General features: G+C 39.1%; 1 protein-coding gene across 2 annotated transcripts in view; it reads left to right on the forward strand.

Annotated features, from left to right (window-relative positions):
- The first annotated feature begins 4,482 nt into the window (after positions 1 to 4,482).
- ENPP3 (ectonucleotide pyrophosphatase/phosphodiesterase 3) overlaps positions 4,483 to 22,831 on the forward strand; it is a 40,229-nt gene continuing 21,880 nt past the window's right edge. Inside the window, exons 1-9 of one of the 2 annotated variants that reach the window (XM_065056993.1) lie at positions 4,483 to 4,623; positions 9,489 to 9,567; positions 12,077 to 12,199; positions 13,138 to 13,263; positions 14,899 to 14,959; positions 17,391 to 17,488; positions 19,869 to 19,948; positions 20,513 to 20,632; positions 21,709 to 21,818. In XM_065056993.1, coding sequence (XP_064913065.1) covers positions 12,118 to 12,199; positions 13,138 to 13,263; positions 14,899 to 14,959; positions 17,391 to 17,488; positions 19,869 to 19,948; positions 20,513 to 20,632; positions 21,709 to 21,818 — 677 coding nt within the window. In that variant the 5' untranslated portion in view covers positions 4,483 to 4,623; positions 9,489 to 9,567; positions 12,077 to 12,117. Of the gene's footprint in view, positions 4,624 to 5,690; positions 6,114 to 9,488; positions 9,568 to 12,076; positions 12,200 to 13,137; positions 13,264 to 14,898; positions 14,960 to 17,390; positions 17,489 to 19,868; positions 19,949 to 20,512; positions 20,633 to 21,708; positions 21,819 to 22,831 lie in introns of those variants that run through there. The other variant, XM_065056992.1, reaches the window with a different exon arrangement.

Below are 22,831 nucleotides of genomic sequence, written 5' to 3' on the forward strand. Positions count from 1 at the left end.
TACTATAAAGTTAGAAGTATTCATTCCCATTTAAAGTCATAATGTCAGACTAAATGGAAAATGTACTTATCTGAAAACATCTCAGGATACATTCTACATGTGCAGTGGGTTTTAGGTTAAAAATAAAGTGAAAATGCCGAATCAAGGCAGTTTTAAAATGTTGTAGCTCTTTGACACTGTGTTTTCTGAGCTTTCTGTGGCTGGCCATGAAACTCAATTCGGCTGGTGCTGGTAACCGGATACAAAGTTATGTCTACAGCAGAAAAATAAAGCTGAGCATCCCAAATTCCAGCAACTAGATGAAGGCCTCAGAGAAGTGAGAGATTAGCATTTCCAGGCTTGAGTGGAAAATAACAGGTTGTACCCATAGGGAAAAGCTAAAGAATAAAGAATTATTTGTTGTAAATGTAAACAGCTTTTGTGTAAACAAGCCGAGAAGAATAGGTAATTTAAGCAATGAGAAATGCTATAAATAAATTTCAAAACTACTCCAGAAAATTGTGTTATGTGGGGCATCAGAACTCACACAGCCAGTCAAGATACTTGCTGTTGCCAATGGGCAGGTAGTACAAGTGACTGAAATCAGTGCATTCTGGTCAGTAATAGGAAATACCTGCTTGGGAAACAAATCATGCTTACCCAATCACTGGGAAGAGAGAAGATATAATATAGAGAAAGGTCCGTTTGAGCTTGCTTGAATTGCTATTATAATTGTGTTGACCTCAGTCTTAAAGCTGTTTCTTCTCTAAGAGATGTTCATAATACTCCTCACTGTGTGCTCATTTATAGTGTGTTGCAGTACGACCTGGCATGCCCTTGGATGTCTCGCCAACACCTAGTGTCAGTACTTGCCCACCCAGGGCAGGTATCTACTCAAATTCTATGCCAAGCTCCTAATCTATTCCCATATTGACTCAAAAGGTTGTTTTTCTTGTCATGATGTCTTATCCTTGAGGACCAGTCTACTATTCTCTTATCTGATTTAGTTCTCGGTCACACTCGCAGGCTGACTGCCAATTCCTAACTGTGTCTTGGGCTCCAGATCTTGATCCAACCTTAAATGTACCAAGCCACAATCTGTCCACAACTTTGGCCTAATATGACTTTATCTTGACTGTAGGTCATTAACCAACATACAGTCTAAACTGTACTTGCCATGCCACCCGCAATTTAACTGGTTACCTTTATTAGACAGACTTGGTCTAACCTTAACTAGAGTCCTAGTCCACAACTTGGCCCAAATAATATACCCAGTTTTGAATTCTGAAGCTGGACTGTGTGATAGCCTTGAACCACCCAAGAGGTCCCAATGGTGATTTATGTCCTAAGTTAACCCCTCATCTAACCAGATCTCTTTTTAACAAAACTGAACTACCAATGACCTACCTCTGGCAGAGATTCTGGTCATTGGGTTGGAGCTGAGGGTCAGGGGTGGCACAGCAGGTCAGACCTAAGTGATGGTCATCCTGCTTTGCCTGAGGGAACCAAATGTCCAAGTGGAGGAACAGTACAGATCTTGCGTGCTGGGATTGCACACAGGTGTGTCTGCCGAGTCACAAAGCCCTGCCAGACTCTGTGGATTAGGTAACACAAAACCATAAGCATCATGTAACAAGGAAGAAAAACAGCATTTGCATGAGGAAGAAATTACCCTCTTCATCCAGAGACAAAAAAGGAAATGCACTTTTCACAATGACTGTAAATGTCATGTTACTCTGGTGAAAAACCTTCACCGAAATGACCATTTGTTTAAGGATGATAAACATTTATGAGAAAAAATGGTTAAGCTTTGAGGTTTTTTCCTGAGTGCCATTCATCTTAGAAGATGTATAGCAAATGAATACAAAGGTGTGTTTTAACTGATGGTATGTTAAGGCCTGTCTAGTTCTTGATGGCCTTAGAAAACTTTCAGCAGCTTTTTACTAGTAGCTTGAAACAACAGGAATTGACTATTCAGAAATGTCTCTTCCTATTTCCCCAAGTGCTTTCTAACATGTATATGGCAGAAATGCCCTGCCTGTGTTCTTAAAAACCATCTTCCCACTTCTGGAAGTGCCAGATTGACTGAGGACTGCAATTTGACTACAGGGGAATGGGTTTGTCTGTACCCTAGCCCTGCATTTGTATAGTGTCAGACTATACACAGAGCGATCACTTAAATTTACCATGCAGCAAGAACAGAAAGGATAATTGTTGTTTTCTTTACTCTTAGGTATTGATCATATGGATTGCTTTTTTTTGTGGGAATTGTCTTTTGGTAGGGATGAAAAAAGGTATTTTTAAATGCCCTCAAAAAGGGCATTTAAAAATCTTGGTTCTTGGTCAGTGTTCATGAAGTTCTATATATATTTTTTTTATTTTTCAGTCAGATATTTCATAGAAATTAATCATATGGGCAGTAATGTTTGTGAGATTAGAGCAATGATTAGGAAAAAGTAGCAAAATCAAATAAATAAAATCACATGCGGTTCCATTTGCTATATTATTTTCTTTTATATCAATAGGAGCAAAAATTCACGTTGGGTGCCTACACTAAGTGCCTGCACTCCCAAAGGTCAAATTTGCTACTTCTGTAAATTTGTGTATTGGTTTTGCCTGGGATAGAATTAATTTTCTTCACAGTAGCTAGTGTGGGGCTGTGGTTTTGATTTGTACTGAAAACTGTTCATAACACCCCCCTGGTTTAGCTATCACAGTATCACAGTATCACAGTATGTTTGAGATTGGAAGGGACCTCAAAAGATCATCTAGTCCAATCCCCCTGCTGGAGCAGGAACACCTAGGTGAGGTCGCACAGGAACATGTCCAGGCAGGTTTTGAATGTCTCCAGAGAAGGAGACTCCACAACCCCCCTGGGCAGCCTGTTCCAGTGTTCTGTCACCCTCACTGAGAAGAAGTTTCTTCTCAAATTTAAGTGGAACCTCTTGTGTTCCAGCTTGATCCCATTACCCCTTGTCCTATCATTGTTTGCCACCGAGAAGAGCCTGGCTCCATCCTCATGGCACTCACCCTTTATATATTTATAAACATTAATGAGGTCCCCCCGCTTAGTCTCCTCTTCTCCAGACTAAAGAGACCCAGCTCCCTCAGCCTTTCTTCATAAGGGAGGTGCTCCACTCCCTTAATCATCTTCGTTGCCCTACGCTGGACCCTCTCCAGCAGTTCCCTGTCCTTCTTGAACTGAGGGGCCCAGAACTGGACACAATATTCCAGATGTGGTCTCACCAGGGCGGAGTAGAGGGGAAGGAGGACCTCTCTCGATCTACTAGCCACCCCCCTTCTAATACACCCCAGGATGCCATTTGCCTTCCTGGCCACAAGGACACAGTGCTGGCTCATGGTCATCCTGCTGTCCACCAGGACCCCCAGGTCCCTTTCCCCTACACTGCTCTCTAATATGTAATTTCCCAACCTATACTGGAACCTGGGGTTGTTCCTGCCCAGATGCAGGACTCTACACTTTCCCTTGTTAAATTTCATCAGGTTATTCCCCACCCACCTCTCCAGCCTGTCCAGGTCCCGCTGGATGGCAGCACAGCCTTCTGGTGTGTCAGCCACACCTCCCAGCTTAGTGTCATCAGCAAACTTGCTGACAGTACACTCTATTCCCTCGTCTAAATCGTTAATGAATATATTGAATAATATTGGCCCCAGTACTGACCCCTGAGGCACTCCACTAGATACTGGCCTCCAACTAGACTCCGCACCATTGACTACCACTGTCTGGCTTCTCTCCTTAAGCCAGTTTGCAATCCAGCTATTGCTGAGCAGTGCTTGCACAGCCTCAAGGCCTTCTGTGTGAGCAGGCTGGGGGTGCACAAGGCGTTGGGATGGGGCACATCTGGGACAGCTGACCCCAACTGCCCCAAGGGATACCCCACATCATATGGCATTGTGCTCAGCAATAAAACCTTGGAGGAAAATAGGAGGAAGGGCGTGACTTTCAGTGTGATGGTGTTTGTCTCCCAAGTACCAGTTACACGTGATGGAGCCCAGCTTTCCTGGTAGTGACTGAAAAACTGCCTGCCCATGGGAAGTACTGAGTGAATTTGTGGTTTTGCTTTGCTTGTGCACATGGCTTTTGCTTTACTTATACAACTGCCTTTATCTCAACCTATGAGTTTTCTCTCCCTTGGGGCAATAGGGCTGTGTGGAGCTGAGCTGCCTACCAGGGTTAACCCACACCAGTGATTTTTGGCACCCGCTACAGTGCCAGAGGTGTTCGAGATAACAAGAGATTTGATTGGAATGTGCCAGGCTGGATTTATAGCTGCAACAGCTGTTTAGCTATTAACAGGCAGGCTCCTACACTTGCCATGGGACTCGCTTGCTTTGTTGCATGTTAGAGTGTAGTGATTTTTGCTGTTTGCTATTTGCTGTCATGCTTATCATCTTGCTTTGCTGTGCCTGGTAACTTTTTGATAACAGCACTGGCCACGTGCCTGGGCTGGCATATGGCTAGGGTGTTGCTGCTGTTCCTGTACTGCTGAAGTGGGCATGCTGTTCAGCTGAAGGGACTGTGACCTGCAAGTCCATGCTGGAGCAGATACACCCCAAAGCGTCTGTGTCTGTGGACAGGTCCACACTGGAGCTGGTGCTCCCCTGAAGGATGGGAGCCGATGCGTAAGTTTGTGCTGGAGCATGGGCAAGGGAAAGAGTTCATTGCAATATTAAACTATATAGCCTGGTTCAAAGGGACGAGACTTGGAGATTGTAATGGATATAATTTTAAATTGTTATAGCCTGTTGTTTGAGTTGCGTGTTATAGGAAGTGCTATAGCATAGTTATAGGAACCATCTGAACAGAGAACAAGCCTCGCAAGAAGCCCTGCAAGTGGGACCCAACCTGAATAGGTTTTGGTAGTGAATAACTCCACACAACACACTGTCCCTCGTGTCCTGAGCAACCACTATAACAGATGGAACCCAGATTATGGAAGAAGTGAACCCATCGGACATGATAAGGGGTGGCCCATAGATAAAAGGAATGATGTCTTCCTGTATATCAAAAGATGTTTGGGGTGAGGGGTTGATAAATGGGGATGTATTGGATAATGTGGGACATGAGCATGACACAAATGGTATAGAATAAGGTGTAGAGATTGTACTGGTTTGGGCTGCAGTGTAGTTAATTTTATTCATACCAGCTTTGGATTTTTTTTAAATAATTACTAATATTATGAATTTATGTATTATAAATTACAGCTGATGGGGTGCTCAACTTTAGAATCGGATCAACGTTTGAATGGTTACACTTTGAATAGCCTTAGTAGGCTCTGAAGGTACATTTTCCTAACAAACAACTCTTAACATTAACCACCAAATTGAAAGCCAAATAAATTTCAAATTGCACTTGAACAAAACTTTTTCATTTTTTTAACTGAATTTTATTTGGCTGTATACCTTTTGTTTTTAATGAGAACATCTATCACTACTGAAAAAAATGTAACAAGCTGAAAGAAGTATGTGAGAAAGGTGCATTGAAACGAAATGTGAGGAATCCTTTGGTGCTTAAAAAGGGAGGAGACATGTAAACATAGGCATGACACAAAGCAGGAGTTAAGAAACTGTCTACTTTCATATTCATTGTATTTAACATATTTAACACTTTATTTGAAGATAACAAATACTCTGGATGACAAGCTATTAACCAAATAGCTGAGTACTTACATTTGTGTCATTTTTGCATTTTATTGCTTAGCAACATATTACTCCTAATCTCCAGTTAAGAGTTTATCTAATGCCATCCTTATCTTGAAATGTGAGAGACAGGCTCTCTGTGCACAGATAATGTTTATCAGCCTTTGACCTTTTTGTGTCGTTTTCCTGCTTACTTTGGCATCCTGCAAACCTATTAGTGATGCAAAAGCTGAGGTCTCATACAACCCCTATGAACAAAGTACGTATACACGTGGAGGCAGGAGTAGCGTCTTAGTTGCAGCTAATCCGGCTGAGGAACGCAGCGTATGCACAGCCAAGAGGCAGATCTTGGCAAAATGGAGCTTCAGGACGATATCATCAACCATGAAAAAGGATATTTGGATGAGGCGTCTTTAAAACCAACAGATTTTGTGAAGAAAAAAACACTCCTGAAATACAAGGCTATTTGTGCTGTAAGTAGGTGCTGTTCTTCAGGGCTGCTGGTTTAACAATTCTCAAATCTGCAAAAGTTTCAGAAGCTTCGTTGTATTAATATAAATCCTTCGGGGTAGCTTGGTAACTAGTGCTTAAGGTTTTACAGCATGAATGCACTAACTTCACTGGCAGATTTCTAAAGTTCGCGTGGTACTTATCAAGCAAACTTGCTTTTTTTTTCCGACAGTTGACTGCACTTTTTGCTTTACAATGATACCTCATAGTTCTTTTGCACAGCTAAGACAAAGCTTCAAAGCTTTATTTCATACATTTGTTTGAAACGGATGTGTTTGTAGCCAAAGCAGCCGCAGTTACTTTTTGCTTACTTTTTTATCTTTGCACTTGTCATTAACAAAACAGAACAGGTAGGCAAGTTGTTGGTGAAAAATACTCCGGAAGCAAGGCATGGGAAAAGACTAACGAACCGTTTCATACAATATTGTCAGTACCACGTATCAAATGTTGTGTCAATTCTTTTCCTTTTGCCCAGGGCTTTAAGAGTCATTTGGAGAAAATGACAGGTACTGATTTTTGAAAGACTCAAAACTTAATTCTGAAAACGGCCCTATGAAAAAAATAGTCAAATTATGATACTCTTCAGCTCAATGTCATCAGAACAATGCACATAATACAACTTACTATTTAATGATGCATTGTGCAAAGGTTGCATAAAATACGAAGGAAATATTGGAAACTGAGGGGGAAAAAAAGAGAATATAAGAGAACAGGCATTTTTTACTTAAGGCTTCAGTAAAAATAAACGAATCAGAAACAATGTGGGAAAAATACTTAACTATGAAGGAAGGAAAATTATACTTTCCAGACATGTTTGGAAGAGTAAAGTGAGAAATTTAAGTATCCTGAAACTACTATTATAATTATTCCAAATGTGCTTGTCTTTAAATGCTCACCCAAATGAAAAAAACAAACGAACAAACAAACAAAACCAAAATCTAAGTTTTGAAGGTGTAAACTGTTAATATTCTACACCATTTCTATATGTCTTTGATAAACTGTATGCATGAAGTACTTCCTTGGCAACGTTTTCTGAAAGCTTAGGCAGAGAATTGCGTACTCACGAATAGTAGTCACACAGTCCAGTAAGTCCTCCAGAGAACAGAGCATATGCATCAGGAACAACTTTATTATGGATAAGTAGCCATAGTCCTGAATTTAGACATAGAAGTTAGCTGTGGAAAGTCTGAGGGTTTGAATAGATGCTACCAATGTTATTTCACCCTAAGGATGAATGCCACAAAATGAAGGGTCTTTGTGTAAATGCTATAATAAATGCAGTATCTCATCTGTACGCCTGCTATGGGTTTTGTGTTTTACTTCAGCTCTCATTGCTTGCAGCAGTGGGAATGTTTGCTGCTGTAAGAGGTGTCCTTTCAATTTAGCATCATCTATTAATTTCAATTACAAATATGAGTTTTAACGAAAATGGAGGGTAAAACCATAGCGAACTTTAAGGTGAAGAGTGCATGCTCTGGTGATCGGGTTGATCTGTACTCAGGGAAACCTGTGATGTTACCCTGGCAGCATTATCCTCCCTGCCCAGCAGGAGCGGCCGCTGTTCTAGCCCAAATGCACCTCTGACTCTCAATCCTTGCTGACTGGATGTAGGATTAAATTTCTGCCTTCACACCTGGGATGTATTTTCGAGGATCTTTACCATTTCTGCCACTTTGGGCCCTATTTCTAAACAAGCCTATCCCATCTGTCTGTCTCTCTTAGCCAGCTCGTTCACGAATTCCATTTCCATTCCCGCTTTCGGGGTATTTCTGCTGCACAAAACCCAGGGAGTGAGCAGCAGAAAGAAAATAAAGTGTGAAGGAAGTAGCTTTGGTGTTGCTGGTTTTTGGTGTTGCTTAAGAAAAAAATCATTGACGTGAGGCTGGAGAGGGTGGGCAGCCAGGGATAAAGAGCATACTGTTGAGTGCAGTTGCACGGAGGATAACAGTAGGAGGAGAAAGTGTGCGGTGTGGAGGGAGCCCCTCCGACTGTCTGTGTCCAGAGGAAGAGATACGTGCCATGCCAGACCCACAGTTTGGTCTTCTGGTTGTCCCTGTTGGAGGGCTGGTTGGAGTGTACCATTCTCCTGACTTACTGGCTTGTGCGCCTGGATCTTCCTGGTGTATGATAGGAAGAAATAATGTGTGCTTAGACTGTGTCCCGGTGTGGAGCTGCTGCATGGCCAAATTGTGCACCCATGCCTGAGAACCGGGCAGCGCATGGAAATAACAAAGAGGGTAGGGTGTTTTTGTGAGCAGGGATGAGTGAAGAGTAACAAGATGGCTTATGTGCACTTGGTTATATCCTACTCACATGTACAGTTTTTCTCAGCTTATTCTTGCTGTAGTCTCAGTTAAGAGGCTCCATTACAGTAATACTTAGTATAAGCGTAAGTGTCTCTTCTTTCTACTTTATTTTGAATCTTAGTATTTGCTAGTGTCTGGTGGGTTCTGGAGATGGTAGGACACAAGAGAAGGCTCTGAGGCAAAGATGGGAAGTAAACTGGGCTGGTTTATGGTGATTTTCTGTGATATGCACTTTATTTCCCATCATTGCTTTAGTGAAGAGGAAAGCACATACACAATGAAATACTCTGAGAGGGCTGTTCACTTTTCACTCTGCCTTTCAGTCAGTGTGCATTGACATTCATCTCAAGTGTCTGTTAAACTGATAGAGGCCCCCTCAGCGCTTCCCCATCTCCCAAACATTATGCTGCTTTCTGTTATGAGGTTTCCTTGGGCTGGTTGTCTCTTTTCAATTTCTCTAACCTCATTACTGGGGAGACTTGTTATGAGAAACTGGCATGTGGGTGAAAATGTGGCACTTGCAGCCTCCATCCAGCTGAGGCTCTTAAGAAATCTCTGTGAGCATTTCAGAAAGAAGCTGGTTTTTGTTTTTGTTTTTTTTTTTGTGTGTGTGTGTGTGTGTGTGTTTGTTTGTTTGTTTGTTTTTGTTTTTGTTTTTTTCCATTACAGAAGCTAAATAAAAATAATTTCCTTTTCTTTACACAGATTAAGAATTTGCAAAATAGGTAAACATGTTGATTATAATAATTCCTACTGTCTTTTCCCCAGCAAAGACTTTCCTGATTACAACATGGGATGGGCCATAGGTTAAAAGTGTAGTATTAAGGTGTTGGCTTGTAAGCAGTTCACAAGATTATCATTCTTGTGCCTCTCCTATCTTCAGGTTCAGCATGTGTCCAATTTTTTTATAAACAAGTCCAGATAAATGATTAGTTCACAAGAAGTAGAAATAATAATCACACTGGTAATTTCCAAGAAACATAACAGTTTATCACAATTGCGAACTTTAATTTTCCTGTGTCTATGTGACAGGTTCTGCTGTGTGCTTTGGTGATTGTATCCCTGGGACTAGGTTTAGGACTAGGACTGAAGCGTGGAAACCAGGAGCAAGGTATGTTTATGATACTTCCAGCATAATTACCACTGAAGCAAAATCTGGTAGAGGCCTTCAGCAGGGGCTCTTTTATAGCATAATGTAAATGCTCTGTGAAAACTTAACACCTGTGAAAATAAAGTTTTCAAGTTGGATTGTATTAAAACCGTACACTGACAATCTATACTTGAAAAACCTTGCTTCTCTTTCCAGAAGTGTTAAACCTAGTTCACAAGAAGTTTGGATTATTTTTTTTTTTTTAATAATACTTAGGAAATTTGAGATAGGACTTATCTTTTACATATAATACCCTTCAATTATCTAAGCACTATGTTTTGTAGAAGAGATATTAGACCATCTTCAGGACTTACGCTTTGGGTACATTTGGCATAATTCAGGTGCCTAATGTTAAAACTGATTATGATTGTCTCTGAAAACTTCAGTTTCTGTAAAGCTGTGGTAGAAAGGAGATAATGCTTTGATTTGGTGGGATGTTGTTTTTTAGTTAGAGAAACAAAGCAGCATTTTGTTATCATGGAGTCAAGCCAGATGAGAACAAACATACCACATGGTAAATTAAATAAAACCCTTCCTGTAGAATCAAGACAATAGTAATCTCATACTGGATGAGTTCAAGGAAGTACAGTCTATTTCTTCCTAGTCAACACATATTGAACTTGTTTACCTACTTATCAAGTCTTAGCTCCTTCTGAGATCTTTCAATACTCTGAGCCTAGCAAATAGGACAAGGTGTAACTATAACTGCTTTTTGATGATGTCCATGATATATTGCAACTTTCTGTGTAAAATACCTAGATACCTACAACTTTAGTTTTCACTGACATTCACCTGAGGAACTTGGTTGTAGTTGTGATAAGTGAAATATGGCACCCAATGAGCATTTTAGCATTTTGGTGCCTCTGACTGCAGGTGTTACAGAACAACCCTAATGAAGGACTGCCTAACTTTATTTACTACTTTAATAACCAGACCTGCTTGGGACAGATGAGTTCACGACACATGGTATTGCACTGTGGAGTGGGAGGGGAAGCCTCAGCCCGGAGCAGGACGCAATTTTGTGCAGTTGCATTTGCTATGAGGGCAATGGGCAGGGGTGTTGCTGTACATTAGCAAAAGGAGTTGTGGTCAAGATGGGTGATATGGGCTTGTGGTGTCTGGAGAAGGGGCCTGGAAAGGAGTCAGGAGGAGCTGTCATTCTGTATGTTTAAAAATCAGCACGGACTTTCCATCTGGTGATAGTGCGACTGAATCTGTTTATACAACTCAAGGTAAATTTCCTTATAGCTCCTGTAATTGTAGTGACTATTCAAAATAAATGTTAATGAAATACTAAATTCCTGATCTTACACAGTTACATAAATATTGTAAAGAAAACAGAAACCTGGACTGCATATTATGAGGGGTATGAACAATTCTATTACAGACAGAGGAAAAGGTTTATAATTGTTTTGACTTAGGCTCACCATGCTATATTTTGTATCATTTTAAATCAGGTAGATCATCTGAACAACTTTGAGTTGTTCAAAAGCAAATGGATAGAGGAAAAATTAAATTAAATACTCTAAACCAGTTGAAAAAGCACAGAAAAACTGTTCAAATGTTTATGTACAATTGTGAAAAATCATAGGTCTTTCTTGACAGAACAGACTCCAGTCATAAAACACTTAACCCTCAATTACTTCTTTCCATCTGTACTTTTGACAGATCCATTTACGGTCATTGAATATATTGCTTGCTATTCTAATTACTTGCAAAGCTTTCTTGCACTGAACAATAGTTGTTGATGTAAGTACTTAAAGCTCAAGGTGCAACATGAGAACTTTCTACATGTGAAACACACTGGTTAGCCTGAAAAAATAAGTTTAACTCAACATGATTTCCATACAGTGTATATTAAAGCCTCAATTTTGTAGGCAGTGCACCCTGCAAAAGCATGAACTTTTTGGCAACTATAACAAAATGCACCCGCAAATCTGAGTAGTTATACCTGTCCTAGTCATAACAGTCTGAGTGGACAAGAAAGCTGGAAATGTAGGTGCTCAGAGTGGTTCAAGCAGTATTTCTGCAGTACAGAGAATGCAGACACAAGGCTCGTCCTGGCTAGTGTGGAGCTGTGGGTGATGTTTGGAGATTTGGGGTTGTCTCATGGTGTCTTCAGGTATCCTTGGGAGAGCCAAGGCTCTCCCTTCTCCTTGCACTAAGGTGTCAGAACTGTGGTGAAGAACTGAGTGTCTCCATTTCCAACACGAGACCTGCTGCAGAAACAGCCCTGACACAGGCTCTGAGCGAGCACAGCCCAGTCAACCACCAGGGCCTTCAACGTCCAGAGGAGTTCCTGTGGTTTTTGTTTCACCTTGGTGACCCTTGTGCTAGTGAGCGCATTGGAAAATGACTCAGGAAACAGATTTTGGAAATTATTCTGCACATTTCTCCCTGCAGCCTGTGTCCATGATCCATTTAACTGGCCTCTCTTCAAGCACTCAGACTGGCTCCCTTCTCCTTTCAGTCAGCTGCAGGCACAAATGCAACGAGCAGTTCAGGAAAGAGATGCCCGGCTGCCGGTGCGACAGCGGCTGCGCTGAGCGGCAGGACTGCTGCTGGGACTACGAGGACACCTGCCTGGAGCCAAGTATGTGCCCATACAGGCAATGCTCACTGGTTTTCTGTTTGGGCTTGAGTTTATTTTTTCTCATGATAGTAATAGGAAAAGGATAAAGTATTGTATTTACGCATATATATGGAAGTCATGTCCTGTCCCCTCAGCGAGGGAAGGATGTGGTGGTGTCGAGTTGCTGAGGCACCCATGCATAACCAAAGCCTTTGCCATGCGTTTCCTGGCCCAGATAAAGCTGTGGATGAGCGTGAGCAAAAGTTGTAGGTTATCTGTGACAAGGGCCCTGAAACACTGCCACTGTGCCAGCACCTCTTCTGCTTTTGAAAATGAGGGGGTGGCCAGGGCACTCTCAGCCCCACACAGCACTCAGTGGGGTCTGGAGCTGGAGGGGGGACCTGTCTGCCAGGGGACCCAGCTGGCCCCATGCCGAGGCCACACTCCTCACTGGTTCCTCTCTCTGCTCTTCTGGCAGTTGCTCAGATTTTTCTCCATCCTTATCACTTTTTCTTTCCTGTCTGCTGGAAATCATGTACAAGAGCAAGAAAAGGATCTGTTTCCTTCTCTTTCTCTTCTGTAAGAGAAAGAGGTTTTGTTTGTTTGTTTGTTTGTGGGTGTTTTTTGTTTGGTTGATTTTTTGTTTTGTTTTGTTTTCTTTTGTTTTGTTTTTCCAGATCTTCAGGAAGTGTGGAAAGCATTGAACAGAGTGACTTTTCTATTACTCCATTATCATTCAGTGGCCGCAGAAATAGGCTTTACATGTTAAATAAAATCTTGGGTTTTCCTTTCAGATAAAAGTTCTAAAGCCAGTGAAGCAGGACATTTAAATTATAGTTTAACAAAACCTTTTTTGTTTTTTTTTTTTTTTTTTTTAACCCATTTGGGGGATTTCCACACAAAGAAGTTTACATAAGGTTCTGTGATGCAAATCATAATATTTTTCTTCCAATTTTCAGCCCGATCTTGGAGGTGCACTAATTTCCGTTGTGGTGAAACACGGATACCTGGAAGTTACTGCTCTTGTTCTGATGACTGCTTGCAGGAGAAAGACTGCTGTGTAAACTACAACAGTGTTTGCAAAGGTAAATCAAAAGTCAAAAAGATTTACATATATGTTGTAATGTGAAATAAATAGATGGGCAAATGTGGCAAATATAGAAGTAGATGCACTTGTTTATCAAGATGAAGTCTTACAGTGATGTTTTGGAAAAAATTAAGATTTCTGAAGTGAAGCTTTTGGTATTTTTGACTGGAGATCAGTATGAATGTGTGTCATTTATAAGAAAGACAGAAGGTTTTGAATATTGCAGTAGTACATTCAATGTGGGGTTTTTGTGGTTTTGTTTTTTTTTTTTCCAAAATAGATGGAGACACGTTACCTGCTTCAAATTTCATGCAACCCAAAGTACATATTGTAGTAATTACCCCCTGATTTAAATTTTCCCATCCTTTTTATTAGAGATTAATTTTCAGATTGAATTTCTTATGTTTTACTTATTTCTGAATATCTTTGTTCATGGCTGATTGTTTCATACAGATTCTGGCTAAACACATAAAGAATAGCATTGGTAAAACTGAGGGTGGTAAAACACTGGCACAGGTTGCCCAGTGAGGTGGCAGATGCTCCATCCCCAGAGACATTCAAGGCCAGGCTGGACAGGTCTCTGAGCAACCAGATCTAGTTGAAGATGTCCCTGCTCATTGCAGGTGGTTGGACTAGATGACCTTCGAAGGTGCCTTCCAACCCAAATTATTCTATGATTCTATGAAAACTGGATTACAGGAATGAGACTTGAGGAGTATACCAAGGGCATAAAACATGGTATGTGTTATGGGAGTTCCTTTATGTTGTGAGGTGACAGAGATTTAAGGCAACTCCTGCAAAATTGTATTTGTCACCTAAATGTAATTAAAGCTAAAAGCGATTAGGAGTTTGACTAGGTGCTAAATTGATTGAGCTGACCTAGTTGAGGTCACTGTACATCCTTGCCTTTGGCTTGTTGCTGGGATAGAAGCTTTCTGTGGTGAGCTGTGAACTTCAAGAGCTACTGTCTTCTCTTTTCTTTATATTTTTTCCCTTGGATGCTTTCCTTCTTTCTTCTCTCATTGACCTCCCTTATTTCTTCCAAAGAGATGGTCAAATTTAATCATAAATGAGTATAGCTATGAAACAGGTGGAGAATATCAAAAGGAGAACAGAAAGAATCTATTGAAATTTGGAAGCCATGGTCAACAAGGAAAGATTGAAGCAGTTTTGGTTCTTTTCACTTAAAAAACCACCACCACCAACAAAACCAACAAAAAACTAAAGGGAGCCCTGGCAATCATGTCTAAATGTGTAAATGATATCTGCAAAAAAAGAAGACTAATCCAGTGTGGACAGGGTACAGTTTAAATGTTTTCCATTTAAAACCAGATACAACTTGGGCTAAGATTTCACAGGGATTTCAAATCCATTTTGTTTGTTTCCTTGTCTGTGTAGTACATGTGCTTTATTTATAACTTACATGTTTAACCATTATACCTTCCAGGGTTTGAGGGCCTAATAGCTTGCACTAAATGATTTCTGAAGGCCTCTTTAACCATATGTTTCTATAATTCTGTATTGAAGCAGAAAAAGTACCAGGAAGAGCTCTAGAAAGATCAACCAGGAAGCTGCTTTGTTATTTGTGTGGGGTTTTTAAATGCTGACTCAGTATTTCCTTTTGTCCTTTTAGGTGAAATACCTTGGGTAGAAGAACCATGTGTATCACTTGAAACTCCTCAGTGTCCAACTGGGTAGGATAAAATAATTTTGTCTTCTTAGCAAATAAAATGGTGATGGTCAGAAATACTCCAGTGGCTGAAGGAGGTCTTCCTGAGGTTTTCATATTTACTGAGAATAAAGTTCCTGCCCTAAGGAATATTCTACAGAAGCAGTTTGTGGATAGCGATGTTTTTGCTTTCTGAAACCTTTGTCATTTTGTTGCACATTCATTTATCATTTACAGATTAGAGCAGAGTACAGGAGTTCAGCTTGAAAGTCAGTATGCAAAGACCTGGAAAAATTGTTAGAGTTATCTCAAGGTTCATGTATCACGAATTGTTCATAGTCTACTTTATATTATCTGACAATTCAGGGAAATCGCCCTATGCAAGCTATAATAACTGTTAGAATCTGTGACTGCAGTTCTTTATCTAAGTAACAGGGGTTTTTTACTTGAATCATCTGTGGGAAGAAAGGTGTGATGAAAAAGAAGCTATGAAAGTAGCCGTATATCTACAAAAGATAGAACATGGTCATTCCAAAGCCCACCATTAGATATTTTCCTATTTGAGCAATATTGCAGAATCACAGGTAGAGGTTAGACAGAAACACAATTTTAAAAGTTGTTCTCAAAGAAAAATTGATTATTTTCTAGTTCAATTATGGTATTTGTGATGTTATCCATTTTTCTGTCTATTGTACTGCCAATTTAGTTTAGTTATAATAATAATAATACCTTTACTATTGTGGCCTCTTCATGGGTCCCTGTATGCATCTCCCAACATAGGTATAACAATATATTTTTTCAGTTAACAAATAACTTGCTGAGTTAACACAGTTTCATAGGCTAAAGCTCAGAAACTAGTGGAGGAGGGCTTCTTTAAGTGCTGTTAACAGCATTGCTATATAAAGCTCTGTTTAATTTCAGATTCCAATCAGGATGCTGTTTTATACAAACTAGTTTTATACAAAGTGCCAGTATAGTTCCATGCTTTGGAAAGATCACTGTGAATGAGAAAAGAACGGGGGTGGTGATTACTTTTTTATGTGGATACATAAATTTTTTTTTAATAGTTATCACTCTTAAGTATTATTCAAGAAGTGGTTTGGAGTCAGTTATCAGAAAATGAGTTTTATTAATTATTTTCTCCCCCAGTATTTTCCAGACTTATTTAGCAAACCATTCCTATAAATTACACATATTTGGGTTTATTATAGATACTACGTGTAGTGAAGCCTACTTCAAACTACATTTTTAATTTGATGGCATGTTTACAATTTTTATCTTTCTTTATCTGTTTCTGAGAAGACTGAAGAATCTATAAAGGTGTTTAACAAAAAGACTAAATTTGTAGAACTAGATGCCTTAATCCTACTGATTTTTGTCACTTGATGTTATGAAAAAAGATTCTATAGCACCGGCACTTTATAACTGCTAATGCATTTTTCTTTAGGAGTCCTTTTAGGTTGGTTAATAGAAAGGATATTTAATAACTTCAAGGTTTATTTTCACAGCTAGTACCTCCTAGTTAGAATTTTTATAACAAGAATTTCAACACTGTTCTGGAGATCAGCTGCAGTTTGTGCCTGTTTACTCATACCTACAGTAGGAACTCAGATCTGAGGCTTTTATCCTTGTTTCTGTATGTGAAGTCTCACCCTCAGCACATCGGTAGATGCTGTGTTTCTTTTGTAGCTTTGAGTTCAGTCTGTCAGGGGCCTTGAGGCAAAGAACTTTTCTCCAGCACCATAAGAGCTGGGAAACTCGAAAGATATAATCTACAAAGAACATGGACTGCTTAGTGATGTGGTAAGGTACGGGCTCAGCACGAACCTGGCGTTGCAAAGATACTGAGTTTCCCAGCACTGAGGCCAAGTGACCCAAACCGCTTGCTGGGTTATTGCTCTAATTTTACAGTCCTTGTGCAGCTGCCTTGAGAGGTTTTTTAAGATGCATTGAGAGACAAGAGACAGAGTTCAAACTGTTACTGTGTACAGAGGTACTTTGACTGTTCTGTACTCTGGGATTGTATTTGGATGCTAGTCAGCAGCATAGGTATTTATTTGTATTTGTATTTTTAATAAAAATATTAACAAAACCCAATTTGTTTTCCTAGGTTCTATATATACTGCATTTTATTCTACAAAAATATATTCTGTATATTTCCTAGGTTCAATATATAGTGTGGTTTATTCTGCAAATACTACTGCTATATTCTATATATGCCATGTTACTGTGTTTACTTGTGTTTTATTTGTCCATGATTTTTTTTCAGGAGGACTATGTATTTGCTCTCAAAATTGAACTATTTATTTATCTCACACTGTGATATTAGTTCTGGGAAGTACATGGTAATTCTGGTTCCCACTTTAAAAAGTAGAATTTATGGTGGTGTTAAAGATCTTAACAAGTCACCAACTCTCCAAACTCCTTTACAATGACAAACTCATATTTTCCTGTAGGTTTGATCTGCCACCACTTATCCTGTTTTCAATGGATGGGTTTAGAGCAGAATACTTGCAAACTTGGAGTTCTTTGCTGCCAAATATTGAAAAACTCCGTAAGTTACCAAGACTGCTTTGACTATTTTCTTTAAAAGTCTACATGAAACCTATCCAGTCCCTTTTGCTCCTGTCATGCGTATGTGTTAGTCAGCAATAAGAAAATCACAAACCAAGTCTCCCTCATCAGTTGTATATTTTCATCATATGTTCTATATTAATGCTTGTATTTGAGGACACAGGAAACAGGACTTTTCTTAACAAGGCCTCTAATACTGGTCAGCAGCTTTTTATTAAGTAGTTTAAAATATACATTCAAATACAGTTTAAGACTGAAAAAAACTGCCAGAGAAGGATTTCCTGCATTCTCTTTACTCCATTGAAAAATTCTAGCTGATAAGAAGATCATCGTTAATGTATAATATGAAGAGAAAATGCATTAGGTTATTGGAAAATTTCCTCAAATATACACTTTTTCAAATCAGATATTTTAAGTTATTAAAGAGAAGTTGCATACTTAAAAGTATATTGGTGAATATTACTATATTAGATTTAAATGCAATGTAATTTACATATAGGTATCATTTAATATATTGATGTGATTGCAGTAAGGTTCAAGTAGCTGTGTCCCAGTATTTCTGAATATTGAGAGAAAGAGTAAGTTGAAGATATTTAGCTTGTGCTGTAAAGGGCTCTAAAAAGAGAGACCCATTAGTGCACACTTAGTTAAAATTTCCTTACTGTTTCAGAGCTCAGCTCTTGATACATTTTGTACCTGGACAAAATGTCTGTATGTTTATTCATTTCTTCTCAGAAGTAATAGTCTAAATTGACAGTGTTCATATCTGTTCTGAATTTATCATATTCTGCTTCTATTGTGGTCATTTGAAAACTTCACATGAATGCTACAAAGTACTACATTTTACTGAATACTTTAAAATCTTATTTGTGAATAATGAGGGTATGCAGAGGTCTGAACTTGAAGCAGTGTGTAAACCTGACTTCTTCTGCAAATACTTTATGCTTTGATGCCATTCTGACATTGGAAGGAACTTGAATCAGTGAAAAAATCATGCAGCCACAAGTCAGTGCTCATTTGTAGCATAAAATATTTCTTCTCTATCAACTCCATTGATCAAGGACTTCCAGTAGAGCTAATCAAGCTAGTTTTTATAGAATATATGCACTATGAATGTAGTTCCTTTGCCATTCAAGAGAAATCAATTAAAAAATATGCTGAGTCTCTCATGTGTTTGTCAATTTTTCAGACCTTCTTTAAACAATCTTTAAGCCTTTTTTTTTTTCTGTACTGCACCAGAACAGTTTTGTAAAATAATTTCAGGCTTTCATTGTTTAGTTGAAGTTGTTCAGTTAAAATCAGTTTCTGTTCTTTGATTGAAACACCGTACATCAAATAATAAAGTGTGTTTGAGTGTGAATCAAATAATCATCTGACTTACAGCTTAATACGGAACTGTTTCTCTACCTGAGTTAGATTAAAAAATGGCAGTAAGGCTTCTTTGTTCTGTGTGTAAGTAAGATGGATACTACAGTGGATTAGAGATGTTCAGGTGTGGTAAGTGCCTTGGATTGCTGAAAAGTGATGCAATGTTTGGAGATAAAGGTAGGTCACCTGGGGTGGGATTCCCTACAGAGCAGGACACGTACATTTAGATACGTGTTCTTGGAGGTGTCTGCATGTGAGATGTCTGCATGCTTATTGTAGTCAGTGCATTTGTGCTTAGTACAGTCTATACAGCCCAGTTCAAAAGCCTAGAAGCAAGTCAGCTCAACCAACAGAGGGTGCCACAGGACAAATTTTTGCCTTAACCTGGATTTCTAGTACACTTCAGAGTGTGGTAGCCTCTCCTAGGTGGCCTTCAGCAGCTGTGTCAGAAACACCAGGTCTCCCAGTGATCTTCCATCAAAACTGCCTTCTTTCATGCAGATGTCTTGGATATCTGAGTGTATCTCAAATGGCACCAGACTACAGGGTTTGAGCAACTGAGTCCTTCCCATGTATGTGGTCACCAAACAGCCCTGCAAGATATCTCTGATGACCTGAGACTTCAGTCTCATTGCATAAACATATACTTCTGGTGCCATTTTGGGTCTCAGAAGTATCTGAGACACTCATTTGGGTTGGCAGACAGGATGTAGGAGCAGCATCTGAAGGCCAGGCAGGTTCAATAAACACGTCTCAAATGGCCTGAGGTGTATAGGTTTTAGACAGCTGAATCGAGTGTCCAGAGTCTATTGACTGCAATGGGATGGGAGGCCCAACTTACAAGGAGATACCACAATGTATGCGTCTTAATTTGGAGTCACATTTCCCCTCTAATACCAGAGCAACTGACTTTATTTTTTTTGTTGTTTTGATTTGTTTTTTAAGACTGTCAATTAAAAGAAAAATTATATTCATTCCATGATCTGTTGCAGAAACATGTGGCACACATTCAAAATACATGAGAGCTGTTTATCCTACAAAAACCTTTCCAAACCACTATACTATTGTCACAGTAAGTGAGAATTTGCTATTTTTCCTTTTCATTATCTGGCTGACATAGAAAAGATTGTGGTGCCAATCTTTTTGTGGGACATGGGAACTGAAGCTATAGGAGGAAAAGAGAGAGATGCTGAGATAAGACCTGTGGGCATGATCTATGTGGCCATACGTGTATGCTATCTGATTCTGGCCTGTGAATCAGTTACTCCTGATATTTGTCAGTCTAGTTGGATATGGCTGAATATGGATGAAGACACAGCCCTTTGAGGAGGGTGAGTGTTAGGATGGGTTTGGCAGCTGAGATACAGCTGCATGACATATATAGTACTTAATCTATAGCATATCAGGTTTTAATTGAGCTGGGGAGGAAACAGGGAAACTCAAGGGAACATGAGAGGCACACTGAATTCATCAGCAGGAATCTGATGATGTGTGTGGGTTAGGAGAGTGTGTTCTGTTCCTGTGATAAAACAGCCTTAAAATAATTGCAACACAACAACAGTGTGCATTGCATCATAGTTTAGTCTCCATTTGATTTCAAGATTCACTGTCTTTTTTGTTTCTTTTCATTTTGCAGGGATTGTATCCAGAATCTCATGGTATTATTGATAACTCCATGTATGATGTAAACTTGAACAAGCATTTCTCACTGTCGGGGACAGAAATGTCCAATCCTTCATGGTGGAAGGGACAGCCAGTAGGTTTCTTTCTCATCGTGGTATTCTTTTATGTCTAGAGTGGTTCATGGGCTAAATTATAAGACAAAACAAGATAATAAGATGCAAATCTGTGTCATATATTTGCAGTACAAGCTAAATATCCTGTAGGCTTTGTGTTATAGACTGCCTACAAAACAGTTCACTTACTATAAAAGTAGAAGAACTCCTAAAATGTTAATTCTGAGAATTAAAAATTTCACTTAATGTGACAGTTAGTAAAAAAGACTTAAATAATTTGCCTGGGATTGGAATAGATCTCTTGCCACTGGAAGCCACAGTAAAATTTTGATACGGTTTTATGGTCATGTTTGTTTTTTTTCCGACAACTAGCTACAAAATGAAATCTAAAAATCTACTTACAAATTGTATCCATTTACAAATACACTTACGAAGTCCAGGTATATAAAAACAAGAAAGAGAATAGCAAAGAGCTTAATTTCCAGCAAAATGAACAGCAAAATAAGTCATGGCACATTTCATAAAACACCCCATGGTGTACCTATGGTTATGATTAATATTATTAAGTTACTAGAAATACGAGCTGTAATAACAGTACAAAAATATAAAAATCCGCACGTAGTATTAGCATGTCTACTTAATATATATTTATATATTTATTTACAGAATAGAATAGACTATTTCAGTTGGAAGGGACCTACTATTAGGGATATTGTCCAAATGTCTTCTGAACACTGACAGGCTTCCAGTGTTCAACCACCCTTTCGGTAAAGAAAAGCCTCCTACTGTCAAATCTGAACATCCTTGATGCAGCTTTGAACCGTTCTTGCATCTTCATGATCCATTCCACTGGTGTTTAACACAGGAAAAAAGGTCATTACCTGTTACCAATTATGGAAATACCTGTATGATATTTTTCTATGTGAATACCCAAGAAATGACAACATTCTGGCAACTGTGATGTGTGAAAAAATAAAGAGAAATGCATGCTTGCAGCCCATATTTCTAATCCAATTATGTATCTTTACTTGGGTGATCTGAGGTGCTCCAGTGGTGTAAATGCCATGAAATAATTTGTTTGTATCTTTACCCATAGGCCTGGCTGACAGCAATGTACCAAAATTTGAAAGCAGGCACTTTGTTTTGGCCAGGCTCTGATGTTCCAATTAATGGAACATATCCCACCTTGTATGAATTATACAACGGGTAAGTTTTTCTAGGGCTCGTAGTAAATTCCTGTAAATTACTCCAGATATCCAAATTGCCGTATGAAACTTGAAAGAAATGATTTTTAAACTACAAGATTTTTAAACAACAGTCTGAGAGAAAGGCGCCATGTCACATTCTCCTGGTTTTGCCATGCAACTACCAGTAATAGTTGAAATTTTCAAAACCATTTAGGGTATTCACAATGAGAAAGTCAAAGGGTACTATATATTCTCCACTTCTAGACAGTTTTGAAAGTTTCGGCCAACTGCAAACCACTGACCTCCCACCAGGAAAGCGTCCTGTAACTCGTTAGTAGTCACTGCTACACTATACCAAAGATTACCATATTTCCACCCATAAAATCTCCACACACTATATAGCCCTTTAAAGGTACTTGTATAATAACCTTTCAGATAACTTATAACCTAACATAATGAACACAAACTTGGAAGCCTTGGGAAGAGGCTATAGAAGGCAGAAAGTAAGTGAAGAGAGGATTCTGGATAGGGAAGCTACTGAAGAAAGAGGTGCTTCTTGTCTTGCTTGTATGATAATGTGCACGGTGCTGCTGAATCACAGTTCTGTATGTTTTGTCTAGTTAATTCACATGTTATACAGGTGAAAATATAGCAATTATCTTAATAGTGTTTTTTTCTTTTTTTCTTTTTTCTTTCTTATGGAACCCATTGATATCAGTAAATTATTTGTAAATTTCTGTCATTTCAGTAATTCTCCCATGATTCTTCATATTTACAAAGACAATCTAAAGCAAGTATATAACTGCAAGTCTTTATAGATAACAAAGGTTTTGCAGTGATGTGTAGGATTGGTACTCAGAAGACACCTGAGTACTGTAGGTAACTAACATAAAGCTTGTGCATAATGTCGGGGAAAGCAAAGCTGTTAATGGGTGAATTCCTTCATAGGAGAGAAAGCATGACCTCACAAAGATTTTGCTGGGGACATTACTTGCTTTAAAAATATGAAAGTTTGAGGTTTATTTATGATGG

Source organism: Columba livia, chromosome 3 (genome assembly GCF_036013475.1).
Source record: "Columba livia isolate bColLiv1 breed racing homer chromosome 3, bColLiv1.pat.W.v2, whole genome shotgun sequence".
NCBI lineage: Eukaryota > Metazoa > Chordata > Aves > Columbiformes > Columbidae > Columba > Columba livia.